The following is a 24,590-nucleotide window of genomic DNA, read 5'->3' as shown; positions in this document are numbered from 1 at the left end:
CAATACAAGATCCTTCTGAATAACAAATTTCATTAAGATCTGGTCACCCTTTCGTAAGTTACAAATACCTCATTTTTCCAAATTTCCCCCCCCCCCAACTCCACCAAAGAGAGCAGATCCGGTCCGGTTATGTCAGTCACTTATCTTAGACAGGTTTTTATTTTTCCCATCCAGTTTCATCCTGATCTCTCCGCTTTAAGTATTTTCTAAGATTTCCGGTCCCCCCCTACTGCCCCCCCCAATTAAGCTGGATCCGGTTGAGATTTAAAATAAGATATCTGAGTTACGAGGTCCTTCTAAATATGAAGTTTTATGAAGATCCGATCCCTCCTTCGTTAGTTAAAAATATGTCATGTTTTCTAATTTTTCAAAATTAACCCCCCCCCCCAATAGAGCGGATCCATTCCAATTATGTAAATCACGTATCTAAGACTTCTGCTTATTTTCCCCACCAAGTTTCATCCCGGTCCCTCCAATCTAAGCGTTTTCAAAGATTTTAGGTTCCCCACCCAAAAACCCCCAATGTCACTTTTCAAATTTTACTTTTTATCAAATTTCATTGAGATCCAATCACCCGTTCGTAAGTTAAAATACCTCATTTTTTCTAATTTTTCAGAATCAACCCCCCCCCCCAAAATACCCCAAAGAGAGCGGATCCGTTCCGGTTATGTCAATCATGTATCTAGGACTTATGCTTATTTTTCCCAACAAGTTTCATCCCGATCCCTCCACTCTAAGTGTTTTCCAAGATTTTAGATTTCCCCCTCCCAACCCCCCCCCCCCCAATGTCACCAGATTCGGTCAGGATTAAAAATAACAGCTCTGAGACACGATATCTCTCCAAACATCAAATTTCATTAAGATCTGATCAACCGTTCATAAGTTAAAAATACTTTATTTTTTCTATTTTTTCCGAATTAACGGGCCCCCCACTTCCCCTAGATGGTCAAATAGGGAAAACGACTATTTCTAATTTAATCTGGTCCGGTTCCTGATACGCCTGCCGAATTTCATCGTTCTAGATTACCTGGAAGTGCCTAAAGTAGCAAAATCGGGACCGACAGACCGACAGAATTTGCGATTGCTATATGTCACTTGGTTAATACCAAGTGCCTTAAAAACTATTCAAAATTTGATCAACATACAATCTTTATTTCTCTCTTTCTCCCTCTCAACCTCTCCCCTCCATTGGAGAAATCTGGAGAGAAAATGCGGAAAGCATTGGCTGATTTGCCCCAAATCATACACAACGTTCCAAGCTTAAGGTAGAAAATCAGGAAATTCTTGCTAAGTGCAACATTTATCTAAATGCAAAAAAAAGAATTACAGGAATTGACAGTCATTCAAATTCAGCTTTAGGCCAAGAACACATTGGGTTAAGTTTAAAACAAACAATTTTTTTATAAACCAATTTGTTAGTTAGTCTATTTTTTGATTACTTTCAATTTAAATTAGAACTCCTCTTCAAAATACCAAGGACATTGATTGTAAAATCAGACTGTTTGAACTGGTCAAGTGGAACCATTTGAAAAGTAGAAATGGTTAAGTAATATAATTGGTCATTTAATTAATTGTCAATCATTGGTCAATTAGTATAATTAGTCATTTTAATTTAATTGAATTTATTTATAACCCGTTATAATACACATGAAAAACGGAGTATAATGTGAATAAAAGAAAAGACGAAAAAGAAAATGACCTAAAAAACTGAACAACACTTCACCTTACTTAAAAACAATTAAAGCATACAAAAGCAAAAGCAAAACATTCATTGAATCAAACTAGTGCTCCATGGGTGTCGACCAATTCTACTATTATAAGCTTCTATGCCTTTTCTGATAGAAGCGTTCGGGTCTATGATGCCGTATCTTTTAATGACCCTGGAGTTACTTGACCATGGTGGAAGGGGAAGCAGGTATTTGGCACACCGGAAATAGATTCGTCGAAGCTCCTTCGTCTCGGTTATAGTAAACGTACGCCAAAAAGGTGCAAGGTATAGGAAATTCTGGAGTGCAGAAGCATTGTAAAGTTTCGCTAGCAATTTGCGGTTGAGTCGAAGTATGCAGTTGCTGTTTGATGTTGGAAATGAAGGATCAAGAGCCTTCTAGTTGCTTTAAGAGTGTCACCGATAGATAGCCCTAAATATTTCATTTGTTATTTTGGGGAAATTGGCGCGCCGTCGAGATTAATAGTAAATCCTGCTCGAGTTTCAACCCAGTTGAACAGAACCACGTCCGATTTTTCTCTATTGAATGTAAGGTTAATCTTAGCATATTCTTTACTTAAAATAGCAATGATAAAGATATGAGATGATAAAAATATCATCTGCATAAGCGATAAGTGACACGTCAATCCCTTTTAAAATACAAGAAGGAACTTTGCTGGATTGAGCGTTCAGGATACAGTTATTGAAGGCAACTGGAGAGGTAAGGGCACCCTGTCTGACACCTCGACGGACTGGAATAACGAAACGTGTTATGGTCCCATCAGGTAGCCTGATTACAACAGCAAGATGGTTATACATATCATACAAAGCACGAATGGCAGACGTGTCAACTCCACGTTTATATAGCTCAAGGAGAATTTGTGCGTGAATCAAAGAGTCGAAAGCATGGCTTACATCATGACTCCCTAGCACGAGTGAATTACCAGACTTATCAACATCTATAAGTATTGACGATAGTGCAGTAGGCGCGTGGGCACACCCTAGGCCTTTTTGGAAGCCAAACTGATATGGCGGAATGTAGCATTTATCTGTAAGTTCCGGCATTACGAGTGTTTCAAAAATCTTGCAGAAAGTAGTAGCAACTGTAATAGGGCGATATGAAGAACACTCTTTCAGCGATTTTTTTTTTTGGAACAGGAGTAAGACGACCAGAAGAGAACGAGGTCGAAACTATTCCAGTTGTGAACACCATTTGGAACATGAGATCAAGGTGACAAAATAGTAGGGGACTTCCAAGAAGAATGTGTTTAGCACAAATATTATCTGTACCCATTCGAAAAAGGTGTCTTAATTTTTTGGGCGGAATTCCTAATATCAGACAGTGAACTTCCACGGCTATATATACCTTAAAAAACTAGTTAAAGCCGGGAATACAATTCTTAATTAAAAAAGACCTCCATGTGCGGTTATCTATTTTTTTGTTAGTAGTAAACTTAACTGGTCAAGTGGAACTATTGGAAACGCAGAAATGATTAAGTGGAAACTTACACAACCGAATATGGGTTGTATCCATGAGAGTGGGGGCTACAGGTTTAGACCCCTCCCCCCCCTTCTGAATATTTTTCTGGTAAAAACATAACAAAAATGCATATAAACGAAGTTTTGATGCGTCTTTTAAAGTTTTTTGTAACCCCATTTACTAAGCTTCAAACTTTCGATTTTCTTTTTTAAGGTTTTTGAATTTTTGTGATCCTTTGTCAAAATGAACAGTCATCATTTGTGATAATTGCAAATATTCGGTTTTTGGGCCTTCTTACCGACATTAAACAAGTTTAAACCTGTAAGCTTAATCAGATAGCAAGTTGATTTTTTCCACCAAAAAAAAAACTGATTTTAAAATTTTCTGGAATTTTTTAATTTGCGGTAAAACACTAAAATTATTGTTCAGGCAGTGCTTAAGATATATCCCATGGATATATCTTATGAAATTGAAAAAAAACAAAAAAAACAGGGGATTCAATTTTTATTGAAAAAGACCTACATAGGCAGTTAAGTAATATTGGTAGTAGCAAGCGCCAAATTAAAAAAAAAAGAAAGAAAATATATAAACGTGGGTGAAAAATAGGCAAAAGTAAAAATCGGGTGAGAAGTAGGTTAAAAACATGTCACAAGGAACAACTTAAGGAGGTGTAGCTTTCTTTGAAGGTGTAATTGTCCTTCAAAATAAAACAAAAACTATTAACGATTAAATTTTAACGGACAAATGTTGTCAGACTTAACTAACTGTCTTTGCTTGTGAATTTTTACGGTTCAAAGTTGCAACGCTAACGAGAATCTGGGACTGTCTCAAAGCTTCATAATTTTGAAACAATCAAAAGAAAAGCACGGTTTACAGGTAGGAACAGACCTAAGATGGGTCCAGAGGGTGAAAAATTTCTTTAATTTTGACGTCCTTAGTAGTTGAAAAGAAAATTTTATCATAAAAAATACGGAAAACATTTAAGAGAAGAAACTCGTTTTCGTTTGAAAAAAGAAGGAATAATGCCATCTATAATCACCCAGCATATCATAAAGCTTTTTATATAGACTTAAATAAATATTTGCAAATTGTACCATTACTTTTTTAAACTAGCCTTCATTTATTTAAAGAAGCAAACATGAGAATTTTAAATGTGTGAATCTTTTTTATTTTACATTGAGAGGCTAAGAAGCCACAGAAAAAAATTAAACAAAACGGACACAAAAGGTAAATTCGAATACATTTTGTTCAACTAACCTTCGTTTATTTCAAAACATAATAATAAAACCATATTAATTATTTGTCTTTAAGCTAAGAGGAGCTGAGGAACCACTGAGGGACCATTTTGCAAAAAGGGCACAAAAGGTAAATTTATGTCCTTTTTTTCTAACCTTTGTTTATTTTAAAATGTAAATGCAAAAATAAAATCGTGTTAATTATTTTATTTTTGATTAGGAGAAGCAAAGGAGCTACTGAAGTTAGCCCCCCCCCCAACTTTTTAACCCCTACTGGCGAGATGTAAAACGCGAGTGGTAAATCCATGACACCATAGAATTTAGCAAGTACATAATATTTTATTTTATATTTTATAACATTTACATTGTATATTGATAAGTTTTTTTTGGGAAAATACTCACTAATACTCATTTTTGGAGCATAAATGAGGATAATACCCAAAAAATATTCACTTTTGAATATATGCTAAAATAGTTACCAAAAATAAAATGGCCACCCTCTATAGATAAGAAAATTTTCTAGATAGATTCAAGGGAAATCTATCGCTTTAAATCAGGCATACCCACTAGAACTCACAGAAATTTTCGTCCTCTATTACAATTTCTACTTCCATTCTTTTAGGATATTTCTTATATCTTCTATGCACATGTCTTCATCCAGGATGATAATCTTCTGCCTGTCTAAAAGTATCTATAATAATTATTAATTAATTAATTTCAAAAATTAATTTCACGGAGTTAATAAAAAAAAGTTGAAAATAGTTACAGTTATTAAAATGACTATCTAGAACAAAATACCATATTTTAGATAGTTAAATTGGTGCTTATCGGTTATATAGTAAACACTCGGGAAGTGTGAAGTTCGATTAATGCTAATGAAATCAAAGAAAATATGATGAAAATATAATAGTTTAGAGACAAACTTGGGCTGTATATTTCAACGTTAGGGAGGGGGGGGGGGGGGTAAAGCATAGTATATATTATACTAACCTAACCAAACCAAAATACCAACTAAATACTTAAATAAGATATGGCTACAATTTATTTTCTAACCAAGCCAAAGCTAATTGTGTGGTGTAAAGAAGTTGCTTGACCAGTTTTTTGTGTCATGTTCGCACCACCCGCAATCAAATTTCTATAGTGTTTATTATATAACCGATTTATATACCGTTAAATTTTCTTTAGATACCGTTAAATTTTGTATACACCGTTATATTTTTCTAGATAGATGAAAGAAACTTTTGCTTTCAATCAGACATACCCGCCAAACTTGAAATAATGACATCGCTTGGCCCTTTCTGCACGACAAAATTTCTATTCTCTTCTAACCCTCCCGTTCTCTTAGGATATATTTCTACGCTTTTTTATTTTATTGGGCTTTTTATTTACCTTCCTGATTCAACTAATATGCTAATCTCCTGCTTGTCAAAATAATCTACAATATTTTTAAAATGAAGTTAATTAATTGATTAATAATTCCTAAGAACTTATTTATTATTGTTTCCAAATTGATGACTTTTAATAATTAATTAAATAAAAATTATTTATCTACTTAATTAAATAAATAAAATAATTTAAAAATTAAAATAAAGAATAGTTAGAGTTGTTTCTTATAGTTATTAGAAATAAAATACCACTTTCTAATATATATATATATATATATATATATATATATATATATATATATATATATATATCACGAAGCCGTGGATTTGCCAAAATACGAGCACCAAACTTAAAACACAATTCATTTGAATAAAGTTGTTGAATGAGCTGTAACAAAAAATTGTTTTAAAAGGGGTCAATAAAGGACTTTGGGGGATTTAGAGGCAACCAGTGGAGCTAAGTATTGGATCCTTTCCAAGCAGTCCTTCTGATCCGAAGTCAGGCCGTAATACCAAACAAATAAACTATTCTACTGCTAATAAATCACTGCAGCACTAAGCCGACTGAGGCCAACAACGCTACTCACGCTCTTCCTCCATCCCAATCTATTCAACACCTCAATCTTTACAACCTCCGTAGAAGTTCTCATTTCTCTTAAATCTTTCCTAACAACATTCTCTCACCCCATTCGGAGACGACCTGATTCAGGAGAATTTCACTTTCAATCAAACATACCCGCCCGACTTCAAATAACGACACCACTTGGCCGTTTCCACTTGAAAAAAAACTACCATCCTCTGATACAACTACAATTTTCCATCTTTTAGCCTATATTTGTGTCTTACTCTTACCTATCTACTTACCACTTACCATTGAAACTCTACTACAACTACAACTTTCAATCTTTTAGCCTATATTTCTGTCTTCCACTTGCCTATTAGCTTACCACTTATAATTGAAACTCAACTACAACTATAACTTTCCATCTTTTAGCCTATATTTGTGTCTTACACTTACCTATCTACTTACCACTTACCATTGAAACTCTACTACAGCTACAACTTTCAATCTTTTAGCCTATATTTCTGTCTTCCACTTGCCTATTAGCTTACCACTTACAATTGAAACTCAACTACAACTATAACTTTCCATCTTTTAGCCTATATTTGTGTCTTACACTTACCTATCTACTTACCACTTACCATTGAAACTATGCTACAACTACAACTTTCGATCTTTTAGCCTATATTTCTGTCTTCCACTTGCCTATTAGCTTACCACTTACAATTAAAACTCAACTACAACTACAACTTTTCATCTTTTAGCCTATATTTGTGCCTTACACTTACCTATCTACTTACCACTTACCATTGAAACTCTACTACAACTACAACTTTCGATCTTTTAGCCTATATTTCTGTCTTCCACTTGCCTATTAGCTTACCACTTACAATTGAAACTCAACTACAACTTTCGATCTTTTAGTCTATATGACTGTCTTCTACTTACCTATCTGCTTCGTCGAGGATGATGATCTTCTGCCTTCCTTTAGGTAGGGTCACCTTCTGTTGAGCGAACAGCTTGATTTTATTTCGAACGACATCGATACCTCTTTCATTAGAGGCATTTAGTTCAAGAACACCTTCTCGGAAGGAGGGGCCTAGTAAAGCCCGAGCAAGACATAAGATAGTGGTGGTCTTTCCTACCCCTGGAGGGCCCTGAAATATTTAAAGAAACTACTTTAAACAATTGTGCAGTAAAACCATACAAGAATGAATAATATACAAAACTATACTTTTCTTTGAATGAGAGATGAATAGGTTTTTTATTTATTTGTTATTGCCTTTTTTTTTATTTGGAGATGTATCTTCACAGGAACAAGTTTAGAATTTTAAATGTATACTATACTATTTATACTTTGTATACTAAGATGGAGGTACTATTTCAGTATGGATAATAGGGAAGGAGGAAATTTTTTTCCTTTTTCCTGAATTTGAAAAATGTAAAAGGAAAGTAAGAATAAAAAGCATAAAACGTATTTATAATCAAATACGGGATAAGGCCCCCCTCCCCCCAAAAAAACAAAGCTACCTACTGTTCTCATTTGCATATAAGATGAGGTTTGCGGCCTCCTTAAAACACTTCTTGGATAATGCATGAGTCATTGCAGAGAGAGGAGGGAAGACAAAAATCTATAGCCCCTGGACACAGGATGTACAGTACCCCCCCCCCCCCCCCCCGGCCGGTATTAATGGGAAGAGCTCATATTCAGAGAAATTGCAAAAATACCTACCTAATAGCTGACTTTTTAGAGAGTTTTGGAGTATCTTAGAAGTAAAACTCAACAGAATTTAAATAAGTGTCAGACTAAAAAAAAACAACTAGATGCCTAACTTTAACTTCTAGTCAAGATTGGTTGAACTTCAGCAACCCCTTTTTAAATCATTAATGTGGTACAATTTTTTGTAACCGTCCTTTCCGAACAAAAATGTTGGATTGGACCCTCAACATGCCTAAAACAGAATTAAAATAACTGCCGCCCTAGACCAATCTTAGGTGTATTCATACCAAAAAACACGAGTTTCCAAAACTTATTTCGGTTGTTCCACAGTTGTCAAGTTTTTAAGCAGTACCCATTTTTATCAGCGTTGCCATAATGAGCAATGAAATTTACTAAGCAAAATTAATTAGCTGAACTTAACAACGTCAAATTCTAAGTTATATTTCACAAGAAAAAAATCAAACCTTAACTTAAATATCAAACATAAAAGTAGAGTTAGTAACAATGCTTTACATCGCCCTTCCCTGTAGGGAGCCTGTAATTCCTTTTTTGGTATTTTTTTATTCTCATCGAATTTTCTTTGGGGGGTCTTAAGCTTTCCCGATATAGTCTAGCTTTTTGTATCAGACTTTTTTTCTATCTGTTATTTTTTATGTATCTATGCGGCCTGAATAATTTAGTTTTATTCATACAAGCAATCATAGTCTAGAATAAAAATTCCAACTAAATGGCACTAGTACTTACAACAAAAACAAGAAAAAAGAAAAAACACGAGAAAATAACTTATTAAATACTGATCAAACAGTTCGTGGTAACGAACTGTAGTAAGGAGCGACCCGGCTCAATAGTAAACGAAACTCTAAAAAACGGAATTTCGATACTAAAAGATATATCAAAAGAATCGGATTTTTATGCTGATTTTAAATATATAAGTTTCATCAAATTTAGTCTTTGTCATCAAAAGTTACGAGCCTGAGAAAATTTGCCTTATTTTGGAAAATAGGGGGTAACACCCCCTAAAAGTCATAGGATCTTAACGAAAATTACACCATCGCATTCAGCGTATCAGAGAACCCTATAGAAAAAATTCCAAGGTCCAATCTACAAAAATGTGGAATTTCGTATTTTTTGCCAGAAGACAAATCACGGGTGCGTGTTTATTTGTTTTTTTGTTTTTTTTTTTTTTGTTTTTTTTTCCCAGGGGTCATCGTATCGACCAAGTGGTTCTAGAGTTTTGCAAGAGGGCTCATTCTAACGGAAATGAAAAGTTCTAGTGCCCTTTTTAAGTGACCAAAAAAATTGGAGGGCACCTAGGCCCCCTCCCACGCTCATTTTTTTCCCAAAGTCAACGGATCAAAATTTTGAGATAGCCATTTTGTTCCGCATAGTCGAAAATCATAATAACTATGTCTTTGGGGATGACTTACTCCCCACAGTACCTGGGGGAGGGGCTGCAAGTTACAAACTTTGACCAATGTTTACATACAGTAATGGTTACTGGGAAGTGTACTGATGTTATCAGAGGGATTTTTGGGGTTTGGGTGTGGGGTTCAGGGGAGGGGGCTATATGGGAGGATCTTTCCTTGGAGGAGTATTTCATGGGGGAAGAGAAATTCAATGAAAAGGGCGCAGGACTTTCTAGCATTACTATAAAAAAAAAACAATGAAAATATAAACATGAAAAAGTTTTTTCAATTGAAAGTAAGGAGAAGCATCAAAACTTAAAACGAACAGAGATTATTACGCATATGAAGGGTTCTAAAAATGCTTTAGCATAAAGAGCGAGGTATTTAGGAGGAGATAAATACTTCGCTCTTTATGCTAAAAATTTTTTAAATAATTTCAACTATTTATTTTACGGCCTTTCTGATTCAGGGGTCATTCTTAAAGAATTGGGATAAAACGTAACGTAAGTTATGTACGTTTGTTACGTAAGTTAATTCTTAAGTTACGTTTTTTTTTACTAATAAAAACGTTCGTTAAAAATTAAAAGATCTAGTTGCCTTTTTGAGTAACCGAAAAATTGGAAGGCAACTAGACCTCCTTCCCCACCCCTTATTTCTCAAAATCGTCTGATCAAAACTAAGAGAAAGCCATTTAGCCAAAAAAAAGAATTAATATGCAAATTTCATTTTAGTAATTTATGTACGGAGAGCCAAAATCAGACATGCATTAATTCAAAAACCCTCAGAAATTAAATAAAAAAAAAACAAGTTTTTTTAAATGAAAGTAAGGAGCGACATTAAAACTTAAAACGAACAGAAATTACTCCGTATATGAAAGGGGCTTTTCCTCCTCGACACCCCGCTCCTTGCGCTAAAGTTTGATTCTTTCTCGCAACTCTACTTTTTAAAACAATAAAAAACTTTAGCGCAAGGAGCGGGGTGTCGAGGAGGAAAAGCCCCTTTCATATACGGAGTAATTTCTGTTCGTTTTAAGTTTTAATGTCGCTCCTTACTTTCATTTAAAAAAAAAACTTGTTTTTTTTTTTTATTTAATATCTAAAAAGGAACGAACGAATTAGCAAAACGGTTTGTTCTTGGAGCAGGCAATTCTAGTCTCACTTTGTCAGCTGATCTTGTGTTTATTTTATTCCTCATAACTAGTGGTAGTATCTCTCTATGTTTTTCACTGCTAAGAAGAAATTGGCTGAATTTGCTGATCAAACCCAAACAACGTTCATGAAGAGATAGTTGTTGTAGGACAGACAATACGGATTCATAGCTTAAATATGCATCTGAAAGAATAGCTTTAAAGGCTCTTTTTTGTAGTGACTCAAGTTGATCGCTCAGGTGACTTGTGTTGTTGACTTGAGGGCCCCATACAGGACAAGCATACTCGAGAATTGGTCGGAAGTAAGTAAGATAAGCCATCTTAAATTGGGACACAGAAAAACCAAAACCATATAGTAAGATAAGGGTAGGCATTCCACCTTTTGCCTTTTTAGCGACTGTGTCAATATGAGTACTAAACGAGGAGTCAACGCTATATGTGACACCGGGAATTGCAGTCGGAGATACACTAGGATACGGTGGAGGAGGACTGACAAAGTCCCTCTTAAAAGGATTAAAGCGAAGGCTGTTATGATTCTGTTATTTTTTATTTAGGACTATAAAACGAATGTATGTGACTATGAAGAAATAACAAAGTTGAAGACTACAAAAAAATTAATAAATTGAAAATCAAATGTTAAATAAGTTGCTAAAAAAGATATGGTGTTTGAGGAACAAAGTTGAATTTTCATGTACTGGACCCATTAAACCTGAGAAGATAGTACACAAATCTTAAAATACGAGAAAAATCAATTAAAACCTTCCAAAATTTTTATGTTTACTTTTTCTAGGACAGACTCCAAAATAAGCAAAATACCCGGTCAAAATCCTCAAAATTTTGAAAGGGTACTTCCTTTAAACGGACTCCCAAAATCTGAGACAACCCTAATCCAAATGTATTGGCCCACTTCACAACCTTATAGCGCCTGGGTGGCAACACCCCTAGCACTTTGCCGGTTTGCTCTTCGAAGATGATTTTTTTATATACAAGACTCATCAAACCCAAAAATAATAAAAATCGGAAAAAACATTAAATTAAAGAAATTAAACCACGGAATCTGAAATTGATCAATCCAAAAATAATGAAATTCGAAAAAAGCTTTACCCCACACCTCTTTATGTGACATATCTCTAAGCCCCCCCCCCATACTCCAATGGAATGGCGTCAGGACTCCACTGTATCCGAATATATTGTCATTGGAAACAAGCTCTTAATAAAATTAAAATTTATGTCTTGTTCTATCACAAACTTAAAAAAAAAAATTAATAATAAAAGGAAAGTTTTGAATACTGCTAGTTCAAATGTAAAACTCCACGTATATCCCCTTCCTCTTAACTCATGTCACCTTAAAAAAGAGGTTTGATATAAATTTTTGAATAGTGAATAGTCATTCGTATAAATTGGTACGATAGAAAGTGTTGAATAGTCCTATTTCATAAATAAAACTTTCCAAAATGTCAAACCTTCGTATATTTTCATAGAATCCACCGAAAATTACGAGAAAAGAGTGATATGTTTGCCCCCCAAGAAACTACCTACCAAAAGAAAGTGGGTCTTCATAGAACAACCACCGAAATGTAAAAAGCTCCTGAAATGGGATGAAAAGCCTCGTGCACGGCATGGGATCTCTACCGACATGTCCGTATCCCAAGATAAACATAAATGTCTTGAAAGGATAAGGAATAATAAAAACTAAAAATAAGTATAAAATGCTGGGGTTTCCGCCAAGGTGTACCGAGTTCCAACCCCCAGCTGCATTGCATCACTAAAGGTAAAAACCGTCAAATGGGATTAACAGCCCCGCCCTCGAGATGGGATCTCTAACAACATGGCCGTATATCCCATGATAAACATAAAGCTCTTGAAAAAGATAAGGAACAATAAAAGATGAAAATAAGTATAAAATGTTGGGATTTCCGCCAAAGTGTACCGAGGCCTGACCCCCAAGCTGCAATATATCGCTAAAGGTCAAAACCCTGAAATGGGGTGTGGGAGGCTATGTCTCCTAGCCTGAAAATGATTTCTTGAAATCAATGCATGGAGCTTAAAACTAGGTTAAAACGATTGCCTCTCAGGAACACATATGTTTACATGACAAAGGTGTGAGAAAATATCACAATGTTGCATTATCCAACATAAATACATGAAAAATGAGGCTTGGCAAGAAAATGAGATAAAAAAAAACCAACACTATACGGGGAGAACTAAAGACTCCCCTGGTATGCGATGAGAAAAACACACCAAAAAAGGGATTGCAAGCTCTCCATAGGAAAATGTGATGTAAAGCATTGTGACTAACTCTACTCATAATCATTAAATAATCATCATTATATAATTTATTTCTAAAATTTTTAATTTAGTCTTGTTTTATCAATTAAATAATAATTTCTTGGTTATTTTCATTTATTAACTGCATCCTCTAGTTTATGTTAGTAAAAATAAATTTCCAAAAATTACAAAGTACCTATAATCATTAGATTGGTTATTTAAGATTTTGCACCCCTAATATTTCTGCGCCCAGGCCAAGTGCCTCCTTTGCTTCCCAAAGACAGTTACACTTTCCAAGGAAAGCTACACCCTCTTAAGCTGAAAGGTGCCGCATATTTTTGGCTTATTTTTGCTAATTTTTCACATACTTAAACTTAACATACGGTTAAATTTTGTAAAAAAAATCCAATATTAACAGTCCACTGAGTCCTAAAAACAGTTACACGTACAAATGAAACCTATACCTTCTTAAGCTGAAAGGTGCCGCATATTTTTAGAGTTCCTTTCTAATTTTTCAAACAATTTATTTTTTTTTAATTTGGCACCAACTACTACCAAAAACTACGTAGCTGCATGTAAAATTTTTTATTTAATTAAAAATGAACTCCCGATTTTTTCCGACTTTTTAAGATAAATATGGATGTGTAATTTTTCATTAACCAGTGGTAATTTTCACTGTCCTTTTTACTTGAAATATCTACGTTAGGATTAATATAAGAGAATACTCACAGCAATTAGCATATTTGGCACATTTCCTTCTTTTGAGAATGATTCAAGCCGAGAGATAGTTTCTTCATTTCCGACAATATCAGAAAATGTAACAGGTCTGTATTTTTCAATCCTAAAATAACAATTAGCTTTAACTAAATTAAATTATACTTCAAACATATTTGATGTTAAATTAAATTTACCACTGTCCAGCAATTAGCAGCCAGGTAGCATAACAGCTTCAATACATGGAATATATTAGTTAAATTTATATTTATGTCAAAAACCAGGGGGTGTCAATGAAGACGAAGGCTAGGATGGAGGTGAGAAAGGGGGGCTGGGGTTAATTATTCCCCCAAATTTTATAAATCATTTTTTGTACCTTCTTAAAAAGAATGAAGAAATATCCAACCCATCTCCCCTACATTTTAGTGAACTAACAACTTAAAAAAGACAAGAATTTTTTTACAGAAAATGTATGCCATCAGTGGAGTCAAACCCATTGCCTCATTACGTACGCAATCATAGCTTGATTAATTTGTGATGAAAAATGGATTGGTGGCTCTCAGATCTCAGTGGTTGGATCTACCTACCTAGTATGTAGAATGACACAGGTTTAATACCCACCCGTAGCAGAATCCTTATAGTATATTCCCAATTATCTGCTAAAATAGTAATCGAAAGAGACTTTGTTTAATGTTGGGGCTCAAAATGTAAACATTATTCAATATGTGGCAGATATTTCCTTTTTTGACCTATATATGTCTAGGTCTTTATAAATGGCTAAAGATGCTGGTAAGAATAAATTCAGAATTATAAGTAATCTCGATTTTCAACGGGCAGAAAGTAAATGACTGGATATTTTGGCAACCAATAAGAACCATAGACCCCCATCCTAATAGAAAATATCCAAAACCAACAAGGGTTGGACCTGTCTGCACTCATGGTGACAGACACCACACTAGGTATGTTTGGAAGACAAGGCAGGGTTCAGTCGTTTGGAAATTCCAGAAATATTACGATTTTGCTTATAGATTCTTAAATTTCGTAAATATCACAAATCCGGAAAAAATATTTACCCCATAAAAAATTTTGTGAACATGAACACCCTTTCTTAAAAATAATATATTTTGCAATTTCTGGCATCATTTTCTCATAATTCACTGATTTCAGTGATTTTGATGACTCTAGTCTAAAGTTTCACTTTTTCAAAAGACCTTGCATACACGCCTATACCACGAGCATAACCAGGTGGTGCAACTATAAAGCTGAAACGGACTTTCTTCTTTTTGTTTCAAACTTCCTTTGGTCTGCTGAAGTCAGCCTATAGGCCTTAAACTTTAGGGATAGGTATTTCAAGTACCCGCACTTCCCACAACCCATCAATAAAATTCAGAACTTTAATTGGGATTATTGGTTTTTAACTGACAAGAAGACTTGCTTATTTCAAGGACTTGGTTACAGATGAGGATGATAGATTTCTGAATATCTGATGATACTTTTCAGAGAGTCAAAGGAGTGAAAGGACTAACTGGTAGCTTATATACCCTGTATACAAGATTTTGTAACTGGGGGGGGGGGGGATGTGTGCTTCCAAATGACAAAATTTAGACTTTTTAACATTATTAGACAGAAGATGGCACTGGTATGGAATGGTAGCTTAACTTTAGTGATTTTCTTCTGTGGTGCTATTTCTGTGCATTAGACATTTTGTTACAATCTCATCAACTTTAATTTTCAAATCTAGAAACTAATATAAAAAATAAAGAAATATACTTTATTAAAAACACAGAAATCGGTTTGATTATCATGATGTGGTAAAAAAAAAGAATTCTACTAGGTCTTAATCTTTAAAAATTCATAATTAAGAGACTTCATAAAACAAAATAAAAACTTCAAGGCTTCATCTAGAGACTGAACTACTCACAAAACACTTCTTATAAACTGAAAACAGGTTTGATTTTTATGGCAGAAAAAGAAGTAAAAATTTACCAGGTCTGTCACCTTTTATAAATTTTTTGAAATTTAGAGCATTTTTTAGTAAATTTAGAACAGTTTAAATTACTGACCTAGGAATAAGGTGGGCATAACACCCAATGCTTTTTTTATGCTCTTTCTAAAAACAATAATTGCTTTACTCGTGAATTCAATTTTAATCCCATTATAGACCCTCAAAGATGATCCCTTTTCTCTTATTCTTAGCTACATAAAAGGATTAGCAACAACAATTCTTAATTCACCACATCCAGAATAATTATGGTTAATACATTTCAACTGCAGCTCCACTGTACTTTACCCCCACCCCCTTCATGTGCAAATATATAGCCCAAATTATATATTGCCCATTTGTTTTCTGGTTCTCAATTTTGTCCCAGTCAATTCAATTACGAGTAAACTGGTTGAAACAAGAGTTTCGCTGACAGCAATAAAAAAGGTATCATCTTTGGCATCCTTAAAGGACTTAGAATTAAATTTACAGGGAAAGCGACATTATACTCATAAAGAGCATAAGAATGGGTATTGAGTGGTATATTCACCTTATTCCTAGGTCTGTAATTTATAATACTCTTGATTTACCCATTTTTCCAATTTAGCAACTAATCTAAATAAAAAAAAAGTACCAAAACACATTTGATTATTGTGACAAAAAAAAAGCAGATTTACGAGGTCTGTATTTAACATTTGTTTCCTAATCTAGAGACTAATAATAATAATAAAAAAAAAACTTCTCAATGGTCTAGAAAAGGTTAGACCTCAAAAGCAGAACAAAAGAAGATAAAATGTAATTCTATTATTTATGTTTTGTAATCTAGTGATTTGTTTTCTTTCATTTGGTAGTCCTGACGTCAGTAACTAACTTACCAAACTTACTAAAAGCAAGGTAACTTACCAAGGAGTATTTTTAGAAACTTCTTTTTTCTTTGCTTCTTCCATTGAAAAACACACTTCTCAAATTGTTGAAGGATTAGAAATGTTTCAAATTTCCCCTGAAAATAAAATAGAATGTGCAAATTCAAATAGATGGGATTCTGTAATTATAGATGGGGCTAAAAATGTAAATTCACCTAATCCAAATGCAGTACTGTTTTTTATTTATCAAAGTATAATCCTAAGACTAAAATTTTAACAGGGGGTTATTTGCAACTTACCAAGTCTTAGGAGCAAAAAGGTGCCAGTAAAAAAAAAAAAAATAATAATAAAGCAAAGCTGATATAAAATACAGGCTAGTTGTGAATAACTTGTGAAAGGGAAAAATATTTAAAAATTGATTAAACTCACAATGTCACATTCATCTGTAAACCAGCATTAATGCAGATTTTCAGTTGCAGTTTTGCAATATTTTCAAAATGTTATTCATTTTCTTGCAGCAATTGACAATAAAATACAAAAACAGTCAAAATTTGAGATTTTGATAAGTGATAAGGGTAATAATTTGACTTTAGTACTAAAAGCCACTAGCCAAAAACACTTTCTACTAGTAGGCTAGATTGGCCTTCCAAGTCAACCCAACTCTTGTCTTCTTGTAAATTTCAGTCTGGCAACTTTCTGGTAGTTGCAAATAATACAAAAACCAAACAATAGAAAGCAAGGCAGGCTTTGTTTTCTAGCTTGTGAAATAAGGCCTAAACCCATTTATGGCCTAAAAGATAAAACTGTGAAGAGACTTATTACTTCTGGATATCTTTTTCTATTTAATATCACAGGTAATCGTTCAAAGTCAAATTTGAAGTGTATATTTGTACTGCTTATTGTACATGGCCCATACCCTGGGTTACTTTTTGACATGTTATCAGTGGTAGATGGCAGATGTTTCACCTCAACACCCCTAGTCTTTATCATTCTCTGAAAATTCCACCCTTGTAACATTAGCCTTAGCTGTAGCATTAGTAGTGCTATTTTGTATACATTAACTATTCGTTAGCTCCCCTCCCCTTCAACGTGCTCTGAAAGCCTCAACTTTATACTCCAAGTTGATCCTCAGATATTGTTGATCTGCCCTTTTGACAACCTGCATGCCCATAGTGTGATTTGATATAGTCTGCCATCCCCCTCAACACTATATGAAAGTTTTGCCCAAATAACCTTAGCCTTAACAATAGTAGTAGCAGCAGAAGTAGTAGTATGCATATAGTGCTTTTTAGTTAGCACAATATCACCCTCAACATGAACTAAGAGTTTCAACTGATGTGCCCTTTTGATAACCTATATGTACAGTGTATTTTTTTATCTAGTTCAGCTTCTCCTTCAGCACTCCCTGAAAGTTTTGCTGTAATATGCTTAGCCATAGTAGAGGTGTTAGTAGCAGTAGCAACAATAGTAGTACTAGCAGTTGTAAACACATGGTGGGAGACAATTCCCTAAGCCAGAGGGATGACTGTCCAAAGAGGAGCCTGCAAAGACATTTTTCCATCTCCTGCTCTATTTAACCAATATATAGTTGACCCCCAAGGAAAATGTCCATCTTCTTGTATTCCCAATGGTACCAATGCTTCTATGACTTACTGAAATTTTCTGAAAACTACTGAATGACTTACTGAAATTTTTAAAAAAGTTGAAGATGAATACCTAAACCTTGGTGTTAAGTTTAACTTTGGGAAGTGTGAGTTCCTTGTTTTCAACAGGTGTGAAAGCAATCCCTGTGGTTCAGCCAGTTTTAGGTAGCACCTATCTTTGCCTCCCAATTGGTTCATCTCTCTCTCTCTCTCTCTCTATCAAACATCTAACAACTTCTGATAAGCCATATTTCTTATATAATTGTCACAGCATATGCATCCATTGTTACTGTGATTGTTACATTGTTATTGTTATTGTTACTGTGAAATTCTGCATCAACCAAGATATTCTCGCATCTCATTTTAATTCATTTGCCCTTCTTTACATTCTGTATGTTGCCCCCTTTTGGGAGATTTTTTTCCCCCAAGTCTTCATGTTTCTTCAGGTTTGCTAAATACCTGCTTCATCTCTCACAATTGTTAAAATATTCTAGGATAGCCTAGTTCATAGGTTTGGAGTACCTGATCCTGAGGAAGCAGTGTCTTTGATAAATAAGAAACACAATGTAAAGATAATTAACCATCCTTGGTACCTACTACTAATTCGTTTGTGTAGCTTAGAGTTATAAGTTTGTATATAATATATTTATGATTTTGTTTTTATTGTTGTTTATGCTAGTAAAGTTTTTCTCATTGTTCTCAAAGCACTTTTCTAAAATACATATGTTAGCAAAGTGTATAGATATTTGATATTAGGGTTTTCTTAATTACCTGATATTAAGTTTTCTATTTTATTTTGTTGTTTCTCTTTTCCTCTGTTGTTTGCAGTGTTTACTGTATAACATGTTTTCTAATAAATAATAATAATAAAAAGCTATAGGTTTTGCTAGTTTGGATTGGTTGGCGGTTAAGCCTAGGCTAGTTGGATTTGGCTGACTTAAATTTTGCAAAACTTTATTTTTCAGCATTTAAATTTATGCAAAATTTAACCTTTCAAGCCTAACCTTTTTAAATATAATTATTCTACATAAAAAATCTTGTCATAGATTATTTTTGTGCAAGGTTGAGTCTGTCTGTGATTCAGATAGCCTATGTCTGCTAAGTTTTAACTTTAAGTCTTGGTATCCAAAATTAGACTAGCCTATATTTTCTAAAATTAGACTTGAGCATCATATGCTGTAAGTCTAGGAAAGTCTAGTACATAAGGATACATGTTAAGAAAGCAATTCTTACTTCATTATATGCAGAATAACCCTAGCTAACATATTTTCACTGTTGTATAATTTATTTTTACAAAATTCAGAAAAGTAAACATGAATTCAACTACATTTTTGGTAAAAATTTTAGTTTAGCTACCTTTTGCTATCTTGAGAAAGTGTTCAGTTAGAAAAATGAAACTACCAGGGCCAAAAACATTCTCTGGGAAGGTATTCCCAAGCATCTATGTTACCCTTTTCAAATTTCTAAGTCTTAGAAATTTGACTACTTGACCAATTAAATTTTGACAAGACAATATTTTAGCTTAATTATCAGTTATCACTTTCTTTTTCTTTGGTTTTAGTTCTTAAAATGTAACTCCTGTTATTTGAATAGAATTTTAAGCAATATCAATAGTTTTTTCTCCTAGATTTAGGAAATGTATTTGCAGCTTTGAAACCATCATAATTTGGGATTGAGCAAAGTTGTGAAGCTGAAAACAATTTTGTTGCACTTCATTTAAGCAGAAGGTTTTGCAAGGTTTCACTTTTATAACACACATATATTTAAAGGCCATCAAAGGTCAGGGCCCTCTAGAGGGAGAAGGAGTAGAGGTAGGTACTTCAAAATACCCTCCTGGGACATACTTTAGCCTGTAGATCCATCCCTGAAAGTTTTATTTTCCTAACCTAAACCCTTTCCAAGATAGCAACTGAAACTTAAAACAGTTTTGTTCTACTTCATTTAAGCAGAAGATTTATTTTTCAAGGTTTCACTTTTATAACACAAAGAATTGCAAAAGTCACTGTCCTCTAGAGTAAGAAGGAGTAGAGGTAGGTGCTTCAAAATACCTTCCCAGGACATACTTTATTTGTATTTCAGACTAAAACCTAAGAATTATGCTTACAGTATACATTTATGGTTTTATGTAGCTAATCTTTCAGACTAAATTACTGTCCTTTCAGACCAAAGTGTCTAAAAACTACATAAAAAACTTTTCTTCTTTCTAATGTTGCTACTTTTAGTACTTCACAGTTTAATTTAAAATGTTCAACATGACAGATAATAATGGTTCTGATGATGATGTTCCAGTTATTGCATCATCAGTACTTGCTTCAATGCAAAATAAAAATGTTAATTGCTCTAAGAAACAAAAGAAAATGAAGCAGTGGGTATGTCTAATGCTAGGAAAAATAAAAAAGAGAAACAAGGGCAGTTAAACTTGTTTAATAAGCTTCTCCTGACTGATGATGATAAAAAAACTCATGAGTTTTACATGCTTCACTAGAAATAAATTTTCTGATTTGCTAAGTAAAGTGCAAGTAAAAATAACCAAAAAATATACAAATTATAGAAATGTTATATCCCCTGAGACTTGCCTAGCCTTGGCTTCGAATTTAGCAACAAGAAACAACATGACAACTTTACACTATGAGTTCAGTGTTTGAATTTGTACAGTCTAAGAAATTTTGGAAGAGACTGCACAGGCCATTTTTGATATTCTTTCTTCCAATTTTCTTGCTACTCTATCTGAGGAAGACTTAAAAGCTACTGCAGCACATATCTTTACCCATTGGAAAATGCCAAATTGCATAGGTACTATAGATGGTAAGCAAATTGGGCTTCAATGCCAAAACAGCTCTGGTTCACAGTTTTATACCTATAAGAATTATTTTAGTGTTATTTTACTTGTAACTTGTGATGCAAACTATACTATTTTGTTTTATGGTCTTGGTGCCTACAGATCTGTGTCTTCCTACAGATCTGTGCCTACAGATGGTGGTGTCTTTTCTTGGTCTGAATTTGGGAGGCATATTGACAGTGGAGATACCAGGCTTCCTTCACCCAAAAAGACCTTTGAAATAACTAAATTTATTCACATTTTTTTTTTCTTGTGGGATGAAGCCTTTCTGCTGAAAGACTACATAGTGAGGCCTATTCCTGGTAAAGGCCTTGTTGAGTCTGAAAGATATACAATTATAAAGTTTCCTCAGTTTACAGGTTAATTGAACACACTTTCAGCATTTTTTTTGCAAAGGTTCATAGTGTTTAGATCAGAAATAATCATGCACCCTCAGAAGTTTGTGACAATCATAGAATGAGCACTTTACCCTCACAATTAAATTAATTAGTTTTCATGGTAACCCAAATGCTGAAGTAGAGTCTTCTAAATGCCTAAATTCCTGGATGTAGGTTATACATAAAGTAATAATGCTTCAAGACAATCCAGAAATTTTTGAAAAATACTTGCCAACTACTTCTGGTCTCCAGAAGGAAGTGTTACTTGGCAAAGAAATCATGTGCTGCATGGTTTTTTCTAAAGCATCCATTTTTTTATTTTCATTTTTTTTCTTTTTAACAAAAATTTCCTTTGTCAGAAAATAATTTTAATAAAATACTTGTCAGTTTCTATATTTTCATTTATGTCTTCCTTTTTTGTAATCTTTTATCTTATTTCTGAACTCAAAAAGCAAATTCTCACAATAATTATTTTGAGTCTCACTTCTTATTTTTCTCAAATGTCAATGACTCATCATTACCCTAAAAATTAATGGTCCCAATTCACTCCTAACCTATCCCTTTCAATCCAACAAACTTTCTTAAAAAAATAATTTCAAATTTTCTCACAATTTTTCCATTTAGCCTTTCCTTTAATCCATTTAGTCAAATTATGACATAATTTAACCTTAATTATCACAATAAAAAATTAATTCATATAATTAACCAAAAAGTGTAGACCTATTACCATATTATTAAGCATATTTTAAACTAATTTCATTATTTCTCAAACTTATTTAGTCAAACAGGTTTAGTCATTATTTTTTAGGCACTCCTTGTCTAATTAAATATGCCAAAGTAGGTTAGATCTTAATCAAAATTTACTCTGAATTGTTTCTGTTGATGTAATGTTGAGCAAATTTCAACTCTGTTTTGTATGGAATGCTCTTACATCAGGCTATAGAGTGCATAATTTCCTTATGCTTGACTGTTAGCTCCATACCAATCTGTAAGACAGCCAATCTGAAGGGAAAATGTAAGCAAAATTTTCAGTCTGAAAGGCTCTTTAGTCTGTAGACACATCCCTGATGGTTTCATTTTCCTAACCTAACCCTTTACCAAGATGGCAAAAAGTAGCTAAACTAGAATTTACTACATTTTCTGTCTTCAAATAATCTAAATTTGTAGTTAGACACTACTAATGTCACCTACTGAAAACATAACAATAGACAAATACTGATAATTTAGGTTAAGTAAAGCCAGGTTAGTTAGATGACACTTCAGTATTTGCTTATAAAGGATTTTAAAACTTAGGGTAAAATTCTAGTTAATTGACTTCTTGCTATCTTGGAAAGGGGTTAGGTTAGGAAAATGAAACTTTCAGGGATGAATCTACAGACTAAAGTGTGTCCTGGGAAAGTATTTTGAAGTAACTACCTCTACTCCTTCTCCCTCTAGAGGGCCCTGACCTTTGATTACCTTTAAAATTTGTGTGTTACAAAAGTGAAACCTTGCAAAATAGATCTTCAGCTTAATTGAAGTACAACAAAATTGTTTTCAGGTTCATAACTTTGTTCAATCTTAATTTATAAGGTTTTAACGATTTGCAAATACATTTTCTAAATTATGAAATAAAAACTTTGATATGGCTCAGAATTATATTCAAATAACAGAAATTACATTTTCAGAACTAAAGCCAGAGAAAAAGCAGCTAGTAACTGAAAATTAAGGTAAAATATTGTTTTGTCAAAATTTCAATAGGTAATAGACCTGCCATGTAGGCAAATTTCAGGGCACTCTAGAGGGAGAAGGAATGGAGGTAGGTACTTCAAAATACCTTCCCAGGACATAATTTAGCCTGTAGTCCCATCCCTGAAAGTTTTATTTTCCTAACCTAGCCCCTTTCCAAGACCTATCAAGAAGTCAATTAACTAAAATTTTACCAAACTTAGAGAATAAAAACAAATATTGGAAAATGGGATTGAAAACTAGAAATTAGAACTTATGATCATCTGTGTCCCATCTCCAAGATCCTCAATATGCTTCCCCCAACTTTTGCCCCGACCTACAAGGAAAAGGGTAAAGATAAAGTTTCTCCCCTTATGAACTAGGATTATCCTCTATATTATGAGACAGGAATTGTTTTCTTAACATGTTTGCTTATGTACTGGACTGCTCCTAGACTTAGACAAAATATTCAAACTAGACTAGGTCACACTCTTATTAGTCTAGAGAATGTAGAAAAACTCAAAGGTAAAAAAGTCTACTTTCTGAGTGGTATAATTGATATTTTATATTTTGTAAGGGTGACTAGGTGTCTGACTATTACGTATCTTATCCTAGGTAACATTTCAAAACTTTCTTTACCCTAGGCCTTGCCAAAGCAACAAATTTCCAGGTAGCAAAAAGCTCTTCGTCTAGACAAGAACGTTACCAAATAGAATAAAGGCACGACAAATCACATAGATTGCAACAATAATTCACTTACTTCTGTTATTAGGCTTAAACGTCAAGACTCATCAACATAAATACATCAACATATGGCATTCATGTTTGCAGATTTTAAATTTTTAAATTTCTTCGACACACTGACGAAAAGCGGATATGTTCCCATTTGTAATAGGCTTTTTTTATTGACATGACAAGTTCTTCATCTGCTAAACCCATAAATTATATCTATGGGTAAACTCGGACACCGTGTTGTTTTTATCAGCGACGTATCCAAGGGTAAATGCTGGCACCCCGTCGGCTTACACCGATTCTTTTTCTTTTATTAGGCAGGATCTTTGAATCGGTTCAAATTTTGGGGGAATTGATAATAATTAATGGCTAGTCTCACTTTGGAAGTTAATGTCCCACTTGAACTAAAACTAATATGGATGTTCTGGGAATTCAAAATATCCCGTGTGATATATAGTTCAAATCCAAATAAACAGACAAGTGTATTAAATCTCTTTAAAACTCTAAGGGCACGCATTACATAATAACACGCGTAAATTTGAGGAAAGCGAGATGTAAGCAACGACACTAAAAATCTGTCGGATCAAGAGTTTTTTTCCAGACTTTTAAATCTCTTGCTTTTCAAAAAACAGTAACGTTCAAAAGTCATTGGTAAAAAAAATTAGGACAAGAATTAACGATTTAGTGTAAAAAGCAAGGTATTGGAACTAGAACTGTTATTAAGAAAAGGGCATACCCCTCATATACAGAATGATTTCCATTCGTTTCAAGTTATAATGTTGCTCCTGACTCTCGGTTATTTTTAATTGAATTTCCGATCTTTTTC

General features: G+C 33.7%; 1 protein-coding gene across 1 annotated transcript in view; it reads right to left on the bottom strand.

Annotated features, from left to right (window-relative positions):
- The window catches only part of LOC136025875 (replication factor C subunit 2-like), a 63,012-nt gene extending 39,111 nt beyond the window's left edge, over positions 1-23,901 (bottom strand). The window contains exons 1-4 of the mRNA XM_065701913.1: positions 23,793-23,901; positions 16,507-16,603; positions 13,638-13,749; positions 7,316-7,524 (exon numbers count right to left, since the gene is read on the bottom strand). Of these exons, the coding sequence (XP_065557985.1) occupies positions 7,316-7,524; positions 13,638-13,749; positions 16,507-16,550 (365 nt within the window). The 5' untranslated portion in view covers positions 16,551-16,603; positions 23,793-23,901. The remainder of the gene's footprint in view (positions 1-7,315; positions 7,525-13,637; positions 13,750-16,506; positions 16,604-23,792) is intronic.
- Positions 23,902-24,590: the final 689 nt, after the last annotated feature.

Source organism: Artemia franciscana, chromosome 4, assembly GCF_032884065.1.
Source record: "Artemia franciscana chromosome 4, ASM3288406v1, whole genome shotgun sequence".
NCBI classification, from domain to species: Eukaryota; Metazoa; Arthropoda; class Branchiopoda; order Anostraca; family Artemiidae; genus Artemia; species Artemia franciscana.
The sequence above is the reverse complement of the archived record's forward strand: the minus strand, read 5'-3'. Positions and strand labels throughout refer to the sequence as shown.